We start from the raw sequence: 15,804 nt of genomic DNA, 5'->3' as shown, positions 1-15,804 counted from the left end.
AGTTTTTTTTCGCATTAAGTAGCACTTTAATTCACTTAGCATCCAAATGGAAAGTATTATGAATTACCTATGAATTATCTATGGTTTTACCTAATTGTAGGTAATTTAGTCTTTTATTTACTTGTCTTTCAAGATTTCGATCAATAAGGTTAAATGTTTTTCTTTTCTTTCAAGGGTACAGTTGGACAATGGTGAAAGAGATGGAATATATATGTAACGAACTAAGTCAGCCTGTAACGTTCCCTGTCAGAGCAGCATCAGTCAGGCAGTCTTGTTCTCAGTTACTTTGGCTGTTAAAGCAATCAAGCAGGTATGTAATAGTTTAACAAATGTGTGTGTGAGTGTGTATGAGAGACAGAGAGAGAAAGGGCATGAAAATTGATGATTGAAGGGCAGTGTGTATGAGAGAAAGGTAGATGGAAAAAATGAAAACTGATGATATAAGCACACAGACTGTCTCACCAGATTGGAGCTCCTTGATGAACCTTAACTCACTTAACATCATATATTTTACCCCTATTCCTCACAAAAGTTTTTGTACATAGTAGGTGCTCAGTAAGTGTTAGCTGTCTTTTTCATTATGTTATACATTCACAAAAAGTGATGAATGGATAAATTAGCTTCTTTTTAATTTCATCATAATTTCAGAAATCAGCCAGATGTGGTGGCTCACACCTGTAATCCCAGCACTTTGGGAGGCTGAGGCAGGAGGATCTCTTGAGCCCAGGAGTTTGAGATGAACCTGGGCAATTTAGTGAGAACTTGTCTTTACAAAAAAATTAAAAATTAGCCGAGCAAGGTGGCATGCGCCTGTAGTCTCAGCTATTCGGGAAGCTAAGGTGGGAGCATCACTTGAACCCGGGAGGTAGAGGCTTCAGTGAGCCAAGATCATACAAGTGTACTCCAGCCTAGGTGACAGAGCGAGACCCTGGCTCAAAACTAATAATACTTTCAGAAATCTTTTTTATATAAAAGTTTTATTTTAATATGTAATAAAAATTAGTTGGACCACCTATGGAATATTTAAATAGATTATAAAAGTACAGATATTAAAATTTTTATTATTTTGTTTTCTTTTAAGAGGTCAATCAGTAGAACAAAAGAAAAAGTCCAGAATCTGTTATGGAACTTAGTGTAGAAACAAGCTTACTTTTCAGATCTTTGGAGCAAGAAGTTCAACAACTGGTTTTGGGACAACAGGCTATGTAGGAAAAACAATGCTGACACCTTTGCTTATTCCTTGCTCCAAAATACATTCCCAATGAATTAAAGATTTGAACATCAAGCAGTAAATGCATAAAGAATAAACAGGGATGATTCCTTAAATATAGTTTCAGAATGGAGAAGACCTTTAGGCACAAAACCCAGAAACTATAAAAGGAATTTTGATACATTTGAATCCATAAAAATGGAAAGCAGCTACTAAAAAGACCCCCAATGTGTATGTCAGAGAAATGTTAAGAATTCTGACAAATAAAAGATTTTTACAAATTACCCAGAAATAGGCCCAGTTTAATAATTCACTATATTGCAGAGAGTAGTGAAAGCAGACAATCATACATTTTTGGCTGGAGTGTAACCTGATCAGTAATTTCCTTGGAGAGAAATTTGGCATATACTCATGAATCTCACTATTGAGACCATGTCTTACTAACAGAAGTTCACATAAGCACAGAGACATAGGTACAAGGATATTCTGGTAGCATCATTTGTAGTAATAAAAGACTTGAAACATTCTAAGTATCTATCAGTCAGACACTGTTGAATAAATTGTGGTACACCCGTATGATGGAATATTATATGTTACAGATAATGCAGTAGACCCTATGTTTTAATATGGAATGATCTGTAAGGTATATCATTAACTGAATAAATTAAGATGCAGAATGATAGGTATAGTATGATTCTATTTGCATGTGGGAAAATTTATGTGTAAAAATATTTATAGATAAATTGAGCTTAGAGTAGTTTGAATCAGTGGCTGCTAGCATTATGCTTAAAGAGAAATATTAGGTGATACCAGACACTATACCAATCAGATTCTTAGTTACAAACAATTATGGGGCAACTCTCATTGTTAAAGTATCCCATGATGTTATTTGACATTCTCTTTTTGCAAACACATCATCTGTTTATTAACTCTGCCTCTAGTTTTGTTTGTTTTCATTAGTGTCAGAGAAGTGCACTGAAATCAAATAACATACTGTATTAATTTTTTAAAGATTACTGTTGAAATTAAAGCATTACATTTAATTAAAATTTTCAATTCTCATGGAAAACGCTAGAATTTTTTAGAATATATCTTCTTACCCCCATTTGAGAAACATTTACAATATAGATGGACTCTGTTTTCTTGGAGACATAATACTCAGATAATCATGTGCACAAGTACCATAAGACTATGGCCACATTTATGAGAGAATTCAGCCCAGCCTATATTCCATTTGGGTATATTTTGTTTCATTTTTAATGATGTCACATTGATTTTCACATAGTCATGTGTGTGATAAGAGCACCTAAAATCTCTTAGCAAATTTTTCGAATACAATAGTGTTAACTATAGTCCTCATACTGTCCATTAGATCTCTAGACTTACTATCCTGTGTAACTGCAAGTTCATCTACTCGTTATCTTTTAAAGATACCTATTTACTCTCATTTTACTGGTTTTGAGAATCATATTCATCCTCCAAAGTTCTGGAGTCTGCTTATTTTTCTAATTATTCCATAGAAAAAAACTACAGAACATTATCATTAGTTCTACAGACTTAGAGGTTCTTATATTGTTTGAGATTGGAAGGAAAAGTACATTTATTTTTTTAAAACTTAGCACTGAAGTATTTATGTAGACTGTACTTTTTATGGTAAAAGCAATGTAGGCTGATAACAGTGTTTCAGATAACAAAATCTGGATAATACAGTTCTACTTTAAAAGACTGAAGGTTAGACTTGCCTTTATGGTGGACCCAGGTGTTTTAATTTTGTTGCTGATAATTTTCTTATCTAATGTTTGTGAGATTACATGAAGACAGCAACCTTGCTTATCTTGATCATCCACAAATCTTCAGAATTTAAAACAATGCCCAGCACATCATAGGAATTTAATAAATAGTTATTAAATGGAAAAACCAAATGCATACAGGCACTGATTCATCATAGAGGGCATTAGAAGCCTGTACTTTCTGGAGAAGTAGTTTTGGTGTTTAAATACAAAAATAGCTATAAAAGACAGCATTAAGCAAAGAGGCTTAGAGGTTATTTTTGTTACTGTGGTGTCAAGTACCACCTCAATCACCTTGTGATGTGCGCTAATGCAATTAGTAATACGAATAATATATTACAAAGAGGAGTATCTTCTAGAGAAAGAATGCTTCTAAAAAGACAGCAATATCCCACCTTTAAACAAGAACCTCATTTTGAGTCAAGCAATTGTGCATGAATGAATCTTGCAATGTCAAGAGAGCTATTTGAAATAAAACACTATCACAACATTTCTGTCAGGGAACTCAACGAATGATGAACTGCCAATCCCTTTTTGCTTCTCATTTAAGTAGTTGGTGAATCCACTCTGCCATCGCACCCATGAACCATGGCGAAGTTTCAGTTTTTGACAGCATACCTGTTCAAAGAACAGGCTAAGTGTTTTTATTATAGAAATTTCAAAATACAGTAACTCAAACAGGAGAGAAGTTTATATTTCTCTCTCCAAACAGTCCAGACTCAGGAAGGTCTCAGGAGAGTAGAGGCTCTTCTCCAACAGTCATGTAGAGCCTAGGTTCATTCTGTCTTGTTCCTCTACTAACCCTGGGAGTGTCAACATGCACATAAGTAGAAGCTGACATACACCATCACATTCCCGTTCCAGCCCACAAATGTTGAAAGAAAAACAACATACACCAGAGTAACTAAAATAAGCTCTAAGGCTTTTTGCTTAATCTGCCTTTTATAACTATTTTTGTCTTTAAACACCAAAACTACTTCTCCAGAAAGTACAGACTTCTAATGCCCTCTATGATGAAACAGTACCTGTATACATAAATATATATATATATATGAAGGCGTATACTAGGTGTATTTAGATGACCTGTATATACTAGGAGTATTTATATTTTTATACTAGGGGTGTGTGTGTATATATAAAATGCATATACATATATATGAAGACTATAGATTCTGTATACAGTCATCTGTCAGTATATGTGGAGGATTGGTTCAAGGATGCTCAGCATATACCAAAATCGGCTCATTCTGAAGTTCCCAAGCTGTTCCTGTGGGACTTGAGTACACAGAAAGTCAACCTCCTTATACCCACATTTCAAATCCTGTAAATACTCTATGTCCATTCTCATTTGGTTGAAAAAATCAGTATATCAATGGACTCCCTCAGTTCTAACCTGTGTTGTTCAAGAGTCAACTATACTGATACGGATATTGTGTCCAAATCTATATCCTAAATTATCTTAGCATTTTAAAAAATAATCTTTTAGGGCTAGGTACAGTGTCTCATACCTGTAATCCTAGTACTTTGGGAGGCCAAGGTGGGCGGATCACCTGAGGTCATGAGTTCAAGACCAGCTTGGCCAAATGGTGAAACTCCATCTTTACTAAAATCAAAAAAAAAAAAAAAAAATTAGCCATTCATGATGGCAGATGCCTGTAATTCCAGCTACTTGGGAAGCTGAGGTGGGGGAATCGCTTGAACTCGGGAGACGGTGGTTGCAGTGAGCCGAGATCGCACCACTGCACTCCAGCCTGTGCAGCTGAACAGGACTCTGTCTAAAAAAATATACATATAGTCTTTCAATTGATTTTCTTGAGTTTTCTAAGCAAAAATATTTATTTTCTTCAAATAATGTTAACTTTTTTCAACTTTTATATCTCTAATTTCTTTTTTATGATGGTTAATACCTCTAGAGTAGTGATTCTCAAGGTATTATCAGTAGTGGTGATTTGGCTCTCCAGCAGACAATGCCTGAGGACGTTTTTGGTTGCCACACCAAAAAATGAGGGGTGGGAGGCAGGGATTCTATTGAACAACTAGTGGTAAAAGCCAGGGATGCTGCTTTAGACATCCTACATGGCACAGGACAGCTCGCACAGTAAAGAATTATCTAGCTGAAATGTCAATAGTCAACATTGAGAACTCTAGAACAGTGTTACATAATATTGCTAATAGTGCCCAAACATATCTTATTCTTACCTTTAAAAACAGCTTAGTATTCTGCAAAGATACTACAGAAGTACAGTCATATCGCTTTAAGATGGGGATACCTTCTGAGAAATTTTTCATTAGGTCATCTGGGCACAGTGGCCCAGGCCTGTAATCTTAGCACTTTGGGAGGCCGAGGTGGGTGGATCACTTGAGGTCAAGAGTTTGAGACCAGTCTAGTCAACGTAGTGAAACCCCATCTCTAGTAAAAATACAAAAATTAGGTGAGTGTGGTGGCGCACGTCTGTAATCTCAGCTACTCAGGTTTGAGGCAGGAGAATCACTTGAACCTGGGAGGCAGAGGTTGCAGTGAGCCGAGATCATGTCACTGCACTTCAGCCTGGGTGGCAGAGCAAGACTCTGTCTCAAATACATGGAAATTACTACACAAATACATGGAAATTAATATGTTCCTGAATGACCAGTGGGTCAATAAAGAAATTAATAAAGAAATTGAAAAATTTGTTGAAACAAATGATAATGGAAACACAACATATCAAAACCTAGCAGATACTGCAAAAGCCATACTAAGATGGAAATTTATAGCTATAAGTGCCTATATCAAAAATTTTTTAAGCTTCAAATAACCTAACAGTGTGTGTTAAAAACTAGAAAAGCAAGAGCAAACCAAACCCAAAATTAATAGAAGAAAATAAATAATAAAGATCAGGCCAGGCACAGTGGCTCACGCCTGTAATCCCAGCACTTTGGGAGGCCAAGACAGTGAATCACCTGAGGTCAGGAGTTTGAGACCAGCCTGACCAACAAGGCGAAACCCTGTCTCTGCTAAAAATACAAAAATTAGCCAGGCGTGGTGGCACACACCTGTAATCCCAGCTACTCAGGAGGCTGATGCAGGAAAATCAGTTGAACCTGGGCAGCAGAGATTGCAGTGAGCCGAGATCACACCACTGCACTCCAGTCTGGGCAACAGAGCAAGACTCCATTTAAAAAAAAAAAAAAGGCAAAAATAAATGAAATTGAAATGAAGAAAACAGTACAAAAGATCAGTGAAACAAAAAGTTGGCTTTTTGAAAAGTTAAAGAAAACTGACAAATCTTTAGCCAGACTAAGAAAAAACAGAGAATCCAAATAAATAAAATCAGATATGAAAAAGGAGACATTACAGTTGATACTGCAGAAATCCAGAGAATTATTAGCGACTACTATGAGCAACTATATGCCAATAAACTGGAAAATCTAGAAGAAATGGACAAATCCCTAGAGTCATACAGCCAACCAATACTGAACCATGAAGAGATCTAAAACCTGAACAGACCAATAACAAGTAATGAGATTGAAGCCATAAAAAGTCTTTCAGTAAAGAAAACCGTGGGACCCGATGGCTTCACTGTTGAATTCTACCAAACATTTAAAGAGAACTAACATCAGTCCTATTCAAACTATCCAAAAATAGAGGAGGAGGGAATACTTCTAAACTCATTCTACAAGGCCAGCATTACCCTGATACGAAAAGCAAAGACATATTAAAAAAACAAACAAAAAAACTACAGGTCAGTATTACTGATGAACATTGATGCAAAAATCCTCAGCAAAATACTAGCAAATTGAATTCACCAATACATTAAAAAGATCATTCATCATGACCAAGTGGGATTTATCTGAGGGATGCAAGAATGGTTCAACACATGTAAATCAATGACTGTGATACATCATATCAACAGAATGAAGATATGATCATTTCAATCGATGCTGAAAAAACATTGGGTAAAATTCAACATCCCTTTGTGATAAAAGCCCACAAAAAACTGGGTATGGAAGGAGCATGCCTTAACATAATAAAAGCTATGTACAATAGACCCACAGCTAGTATTATGCTAAGTGGGATAAATCTGAAAGCCTTTTCTCTAAGACCAGGAACAAAACAAGGATGCCCAGTTTCACCATTGTTATTTAACATAGTAGTAGAAGTCATAGGTAGAACAGTCAGCCAAGAAAGATATATAAAGGACATCCAAATTGGAAAGGAAGACATCAAATTATCCTTGTTTTCAGATGATATGATCTTATATTTGGAAAAACCTAAAGACTCCACAGAAAAAACTATTAGAACTGATAAATTCAGTAAAGTTGCAGGATACAAAATAGCATACAAAAATTACTAACATTTCTATACGCCAACAGTGAACAATTAAAAAAGAAATGAGAAAAGTGATCCCACTTAGAATAGCCACAAATAAAATTAAATACCTAGGAGCTAACCAAAGAAGTGAAAGATCTCTATAATTAAAACTATAAAACACTGATGCAAGAAATTGAAGAGGACACCCCAAAATGGAGAGATATTCCATGTTCATGGATTGGAAGAATTAATATTGTTAAAATATCCATACTACCTAAAGCAATCTACAGATTCAATGCAGTCCTATCAAAATTCCAATGACATTCTTCACAGAAATATAAAAAAAAAATCCTAAAATGTATATGGAACCACAAAGACCCAGAATCGCCAAAGTTATCCTAACAAAATGAATAAAACTGGAAGAATCACATTTACCTGACTTAAAATTATACTATAGAGCTATAGTAACCAAAACAGCATGGTACTGGCATAAAAACAGGCACAGAGACCAATGGGACAGAATTGAGAACCGAGAAACAAATGCACACACCTACAGTGTTCTCACAAAGCTGCCAGGAACATACACTGGGGAAATGAGTCTCTTCAGTAAATGGTGCAGGGAAAACTAGATAGCCATATGCAGAAGAATGAAACTAGACCCCTCTCTCTTACTATATACCAAAATGAAATCAAAATGGATTAAAGACTTAAATCTAAGACCTCAAACTATGAAACTACTACAATAAAACATTGGGGAAACCCTTCAAGACATTGGTCTTGGCAAAGATTTCTTTAGTAATACCCCGTAAGCAAGGCAGCCAAAGCAAAAATGGACAAATGGGATCACATCAACTCATAAAATTTCTGTACAGCAAAGGAAATGGTCAACAAAGTGAAGAAACAATGTACAGAATGGGAGAAAACTTTTGCAAACTACCCATCTAACAAGGGATTAATAACTAGAATATATAAGTAGCACAAACTACTGGAAAAAAATCTAATCTGATTTTTATTTTTTATTTTATTTATTATTTTTTTTTTGGAGGCGGAATCTCACTCCGTCGCCCAGGCTGGAGTGCAGTGGCCGGATCTCAGCTCACTGCAAGCTCCGCCTCCCGGGTTCACGCCATTCTCCTGCCTCAGCCTCCTAAGTAGCTGGGACTACAGGCGCCCGCCACCTCGCCCGGCTAGTTTTTTGTATTTTTTTAGTAGAGACAGGGTTTCACCGTGTTCGCCAGGATGGTCTCCATCTCCTGACCTCGTGATCCGCCCGTCTCGGCCTCCCAAAGCGCTGGGATTACAGGCTTGAGCCACCGCGCCCGGCCTAATCAGATTTTTAAATGGGCGAAAGATTTGAATAGACATTTCTCAAAAAAAGACACACAAATGGCAAACAGGCTTATGAAAAGGTGCTCAACATCATTATCAGGGAAATGCAAATCAAAATTACGATGAGACACCACACCCCAATTAAAATGGCTTTTATCCAAAAGACAGGCAGTAAATGCTGGCAAGGATGTGGAGAAAAGGGAACCCTGGTTTGCTGTTGGTACAAGGGTTTCAGGTTTTTGTTTTTGTTTTTTGTTTTTTTTTGCGATGGCGTCTCATTGGGTTGCTCAGGCTGGCGTGCAATGATGCGATCTCGGCTCACTGCAATCTCCGCCTCCCAGGTTCAAGCGATTCTCCTGCCTCAGCTTCCCAAGTAGCTGGGATTACAGGTGCCTGCCACCATGCCCAGCTAATTTTTTAAAATATTTTTAGTAGAGACAGCGTTTCACCACCCTGGCCAGGCTGGTCTCAAACTCCTGACCTCAGGCTATCCACCCACCTCGGCCCCCCAAAGTGCTGGGATTACAGGCGTGAGCCACCATGCCCAGCCAGGTTTTAGTTTTTTGAGGAAAAAACTATACATAGAGCTACTGTACGATCCAGCAATCTCACTGCCTGGTGTGTAAACAAAAGAAAGGAAATCAGTATATTGGAGAGATAGCTGTACTTCCATGTTTGTTGCAGCACTGTTCACAATACCCCAGATTTGAAAGCAACCAAAGTGTTCCTCAACAGATGAATAGATTAAAATATATATATGGTACTTATACACAATGGAATATATTCAGCCATAAAAAAGAATGAGATCCTGTCATTTGCAACAACATGGATGGAACTGGAGATCATTATGCTAAGTGAAATAAACCAGACACAAAGATAAACATCTCATGTTCTTATTTATTTGTGGATTCTAAAAATTGGAGCAATTGAACCCATGGAGTTGGGGAGTAGGAGGGTGGTTTACCAGAGGCTGGGATAGGTAGTGGTGGTGGGTGTTGGGGGGAGGTGTGAATGGCTAATGAGCATGAAAAAATAGTTTGAATGAATAAGGCCTAATATGTGATAGCACAACAGGGTGACATTAGTTCATTTAATCGTACATTTAAACATAACTAAAAGAGTATAATTGAACTGTTTGTAACACAAAGGATAAATATCTGAGGGGATGGGAACCCCATTTTTCAAGGGATCATTACATAGTACATGCCTGTATCAAAAATCTCATGTACCCCATAAATATATATACCTACTATCTACCCACTAAAATTAAAAGTAAGTGAGCCTCTGCCCATTTTCCAATTCCTGTTGCTCCTGGACTAATCAACCTTGCTGATCCCTTCAGCATTCTGGGTGGGGTGAGAGGAAGAGCAGCATCCCACATGGGTAGTGAAGCTAGGTGCTTACTTCACTCTTACATTTCCTCATAGGAGAACACACAGGCCAAGGAGATCTTTGTTGGCTCTGAACTGTGCTGCCTTAGAGGAGGGGCAATGTGGGTAAAGTGAAAAGTTTTACCTTCCTCAATGTGTCTATTCTCAGATTTTGTGTGTATGTACACTCCAATGTAGTAGCGGAGTCTTTCCACTAGAATCCTGGGTTCCCACAAAGGTACTTTTATCCATGAGTTGTTGTCAAAATCAGTGTTTCCGCCGGGCGCAGTGGCTCATGCGTGTAATCCCAGCACTTTGGGAGGCTGAGGCGGGTGGATCACAAGGTCAGGAGATCAAGACCATCCTGGCTAACATGGTGAAACCCCGTCTCTACTAAAAAGAATACAAAAAAAAAATTAGCCGGGCGGTGGCGGTGGGCGCCTGTAGTCCCAGCTACTTGGGAGGCTGAGGCAGGAGAATGGCGTGAACCCGGGAGATGGAGCTTGCAGTGAGCCGAGATTGTGCCACTGCACTCCAGCCTAGGTGACAAAGTGAGACTTTGTCTCAAAAAAAAAGAAAAGAAAAGAAAAATCAGTGTTTCAGTGGGGTAGACGAGGGATAAAAGCTTCTATTCTGCAGTTTTACTCATGTTACATGTCTTCCTGTTATAACACATTGGCTATAACTCAGTTATGTACCTGTACTTAGTTACAGGTAAAGCTGGGAAATGTAGATTTTATTTTGTACAACCTTGTGTCTAGTTAGGATTCAGGAGTTTGTTAGAAAGAAAAAGGAGAATGGTTATTGGAGTAAAAGTACCAGCTTCTGTCATACATTAATAAAATATTATTAATGTTATTTTATTTAAGTGTTTTGTGTGTTACTTTTTTTCTTTTAAAAGTATTTTAAATTTAATTTTTCAAACAAAAAAATTAATTCAAAAGCTTAATGGAATAAAGACTTGCACTGTGAAAAGCCTTTCTCTCATCTACTCGGTCTTCCTGCCCAATGTCACTAACTACAATAGTTTCTTTATACATATAAAAGTAAATGTAAACATAACTTCTTAATTTCCCCTCCTTTTTACTTTTATTTTTATTATTAATTTTTTTGTTTGTTTTTTTTTTTGAGACGGAGTCTCGCTCTGTTGCCCAGGCTGGAGTGCAGTGGCCGGATCTCACCTCACTGCAAGCTCCGCCTCCTGGGTTTATGCCATTCTCCTGCCTCAGCCTCCTGAGTAGCTGGGACTACAGGCGCCCGCCACCGCGCACGGCTAGTTTTTTGTATTTTTTTAGTAGAGACGGGATTTCACCACGTTAACCAGAATGGTCTTGATCTCCTGACCTCGTGATCCACCCGTCTCAGCCTCCCATAGTGCTGCGATTACAGGCTTGAGCCACCGTGCCTGGCCATTTTGTTTTGTTTTGTTTTGTTTGTTTTGTTTTTGAGACGGAGTCTCGCTCTGTCACCAGACTGGAGTTCAGTGGTGCAATCTTGGGTCATTGCAACCTCCATCTCCCAGATTCAAGTGATTCTCCTGCCTCAGCCTCCCGAGTAGCTGGGACTACAGGTGGGCGCCACCACATCCAGCTAATTTTTTGTTTTTAGTGGAGACAGGGTTTCACCATGTTGGCCAGGATGGTCTTGATCTCTTGACTTCATGATCCGCCCACCTCTGCCTCCCAAAGTCCTGGGATTACAGGCGTGAGCCACCACACCCAGCCTATTTTATTTATTTATTTATTTATTTATTTATTTATTTATTTATTTATTTGAGATGGACTCTTGCTGTGTTGCCCAGACTGGAGTGCAGTGGCAGGATCTTGGCTCACTGCAACCTCTGCTTCCTGGGTTCAAGTGATTCTCATGTCTCAGCCTCCCTCTCAGCCTCCCTATGCAGGCACCTGCCACCAAACCCAGCTAATTTTTTTTTAATCTTTAGTGGAGATGGGGTTTCGCCACATTGGCCAGGCTGGTCTTGAATGCCTGACCTCAAGTGGTCCACTGCCTCAGCCTCCCAAACTGCTGGGATTACAGGCGTGGGCCACCCTGCCTGGCCCCCCTCATTTTTAAAACAAAAGATAGTATGTCATACACCGTGCTTCTTGATTCTGTTCTTTTCTTTGCTTTTTTTTTCTTTTCCTTCCTCTTTTTTTTTTTTTTTTTTTTTTTTTTTAACTTAACAATACATCGTGGAGCTCTTTCTGAAGTAAACTTTCTTGATTTTCTTTCCTAGGTGCATGGTATGTATGTATGTACTATAATTGACTTAACAAGCCTCATTTTGATGGACATTTGGCCTATTTCTAATGTTTTATATTACATTGTTTTCATGAATAACCTTATTATAAATGTGTTTTCATATGTACAAATATATGTCATCTCCAACTCTTAAAGTATTTTTGTCTATTTCCTCATCTACCTTCATAGTTTTTGCTTTTTAAATGTTTATGATATGCTATATGTTGTGTACACATTCATATCTATTTTCTCTTCATTAACAATTATACCTTTACCATGGTGTTCTTGGTCTTATTTAATGATTTTTTTTTATTATACTTTTAAGTTCTAGGGTACATGTGCATAACGTGCAGGTTTGTTACATATGTATACTTGTGCCATGTTGGCGTGCTGCACCCATCAACTCGTCAGCACCCATCAACTCGTCATTTACATCAATTCACATTGTCTTTCTTTTTGTTTGCTTTGAATAACTTTGCTTTATCCTCTATTTGAAAAGTAACCTAATGGAGTTTTGTTTTTTTACTGTTTTTTTTTTTGTTGTTGTTGTTTGTTTGTTTGTTTGTTTTCTTATTTTGAGACGCAGTCTAACTCTGTAGCCCAAGCTGGAGTGCAGTGGCACTATCTCGGCTCACTGGAACCTCTACCTCCAAGTCTCAAGCGATTCCCATGCCTCAGCCTCCTGAGTTAATGGGACTACAGGCACGCACCACCACGCCCAGCTAATTTTTTGTGTTTTAGTAGAAACGTGGTTTCACCTTGTTACCCAGGGTGGTCTCAAACCCCTGAGCTCAGGCAATTGGCCCGCCTCGGCCTCCCAAAGTGCTGGGATTACAGGCATGAGACACCGCGCCCTGCCTTTTATTTTTTTCTTTTTTTTTTTTACTGTCTTTTATAGGAGTGATTTATGATTATTTTTCAAAAGTTTTAAATTTACAGAAAAGTTGCAAAAACTACCACATCTCCTTCACCCAGATTCCCCAATTGTGAACATTTTCCTGCATTTGTCCATTATTTCTCTATACATATGTAATTTTCTGTTTATGTTTTTCTGCATGAACCTCGTTATCCGTAAGTACTCCAGAGGATACTGCCCCGAAGGACAGCTTCTGTATTACCATCATGTAGCCTCCCAGTCAGGAAGTCAGCATTGGTACAACAGTACCATCCAGTCCACAGACCCCATTCAGATTCTGCCAACCATTGCAACAATACCTCTCTTCCTCTTCTGATCCGGAAAACCCTCCAAGAACATGCACTGAATTTAGTTACCACATCTCCTCAGCCTACTTCACTCTGTAATAGTGCCTGTTTCCTTCTCTGTCATATACTTAACAATCTTAAAGATCATGGAGACTTGAAAGGAGAGGAGACTGGGATAGAGCAGTAACACCAAGGTGCTTCCTCAACTGCTGGTCATGTTCTATTTGTTTTATTGCACTGGAGTTCATTTTATAATAATCTGATAAAATTTATGTTTTATGTACTTTTTTCTATGTGTGTTATTTCACAATAAAGAAGGTTAAAAAATGAAGTTTGAGAATTAATATCAATGAATACAATTTAAGATACCCTCAGGCAATGGTTTTTCCATTTCAGTCTAAGTATAATTAAGTGAATATTAAAAGAGGCAAAATAATACTGGGAAGCTCTTCTTTTTACCTAAATGATCATAACCATGTCTTTTCATAAGATTTGTCACCGTGGTGCCCAGATAAAGTAATAAAGTTTCCATTTTAGCAAAAATGTAGCTTTCAGAACTAATTTTCATTTTTCATTTTCTGTGTCTCTGAGCTATAGTTTAAAATTCTTTTTGGTTTGTAATATGATACTGCTGTGGGGCAATATCCAAATTGCTTTCCTCAGTTGTATTTCCAGAATGGTGTCATCATCCTATAAGGGCAGGAATATGTCAATATGACAAGAAAATATGCCTTGGTTAGGCAGTTCTTCCTTATCATTAGCAGAAAAAATGCTTTGGAAATTTTTCCCTGGATTCTGACAAGCTTACAGGGAATATAAATATGAAACTGCTTAACAGCTTTGCATTTCCCTAGACTTGAATGCAACAGTAGTAGTGTCACCAGAAGAAATGAAAGTATACAGTTTAAGTAACATTAACATTCTGAGCATATTCTTACATCCATAATGAATTTACATAGGTTGTTGGTTTTCAGCTCATCAGATAAAGATCTAAATGTATTCTATTTGTCATTCTTAGTGGTATCTCTTGGCATTCTTGTATCTCATACAAAAACCTCCAAAAGAAACAGCAGGGCCTCCATACATGACTCTAAGTGTTGTAGATATCAGTGACATTTGTGTCTCTTCACAATCCCTTCCCATTGTGCTTTTCACTCTGACGAGGCTCCTGAACAAACCCAGGTTACAGATTCCTCCATCAGCAACACAATCTCTTCTATTTCTTTTTCCAAAATTAGACCCATTTCCCATGCCACCCTTCTGGTTTCTTAGTCCATTTAACATTCCTGCAATTCAGATAGAGCAGTTATGTCATTTAGACAACAGCAGTATGAATGTTTTTTGTCTCTAGTCCCTCTTGATGAAAGAATGGAATATGAAAGTACAGTTACACCGTTGTGGATTAATTTTTTCATCTGAGTGAATTTGAGTTAGAGATAAATGAAAGTATTTTTAGGTTTATTGGAATGAGTCATCACTTTCTTCCACTTTTAACTATATAATTCTGTTTTATTTCAATGCAGGTACAGCCTGACTATTTGGACTGGAAAAAATGATAACTATTCCGTTGAAGATTTACTTTACATTAGAGACCATTTTGACAAAAAACAAGTTTTCTATGACATCTTGGAACCACAAAACCATGAATTTAAACAAGCTATTGGAATCAAAGTTAATCTCTAAGAAGAAGATTCTCCTCAATTATTTCCTGTGTTTTGGTTTCATAATCCTTCTCTCCATTGGTCTGAATTAATTACCATATAAATTATGGTTATCGGTTTACGTTCCAAGTCATCTAATCAAGAAACGTTTACTGTGTGCTTACTCTGTGGGCATATGTCCTTATAATAGTGCACTTACATAAAAGATTTGGAAAGAAGAGAGTTATTTCCACACGTGGCCTAGTCTAATAATAATTCAGGAAAATGATACTCTACACCCCTTTATAAAAAATAGTTTTGATAAACTAAAGATGATTGGCAGAATCCACATGTTATAAAACAGGTATAAACCACATGTGCTTGGCACTTGCATTACAGAGATTATGAAAAATATGGTACTCTCTTTTCCATTTTCCTAGAAAACTGGTTTTTTTCAGAGATAATAAAAAAGGAAGAGAGCTTTTAAAGTGTGTTTAATTTTCACAGGGGTGAGCAGCTGTCTTATATCAAGATTAATCCATTTCCTGAAACTATTAGATCTAGAATTTCCATGTCATTGGGAAGCATGCTCGTAGCTAAATATTTTTTTGTATTTCATATTTCTATAGTATCTGATTTATAGTGAACAATATACTGTTGGAGAGCAGTTTTAGTCTTTGTAATATATCACTTGTTTTCCAGGTTTCTTACCGCCACCACCTTCATTCAG

General features: G+C 37.4%; 1 protein-coding gene across 4 annotated transcripts in view; it reads left to right on the top strand.

Annotated features, from left to right (window-relative positions):
- The window catches only part of FAM151B (family with sequence similarity 151 member B), a 49,945-nt gene extending 34,383 nt beyond the window's left edge, over positions 1-15,562 (top strand). For all 4 annotated transcript variants that reach the window (XM_037982149.2, XM_073014655.1, XM_007976751.3 and 1 more), the window contains 2 exons: positions 175-310; positions 14,958-15,562. In XM_037982149.2, the coding sequence (XP_037838077.2) occupies positions 175-310; positions 14,958-15,117 (296 nt within the window). In that variant the 3' untranslated portion in view covers positions 15,118-15,562. The remainder of the gene's footprint in view (positions 1-174; positions 311-14,957) is intronic.
- Positions 15,563-15,804: the final 242 nt, after the last annotated feature.

This window comes from Chlorocebus sabaeus, chromosome 4 (assembly GCF_047675955.1).
Source record: "Chlorocebus sabaeus isolate Y175 chromosome 4, mChlSab1.0.hap1, whole genome shotgun sequence".
Taxonomy (NCBI): domain Eukaryota; kingdom Metazoa; phylum Chordata; class Mammalia; order Primates; family Cercopithecidae; genus Chlorocebus; species Chlorocebus sabaeus.
This window is presented reverse-complemented; position numbering and strand designations above follow the sequence as displayed.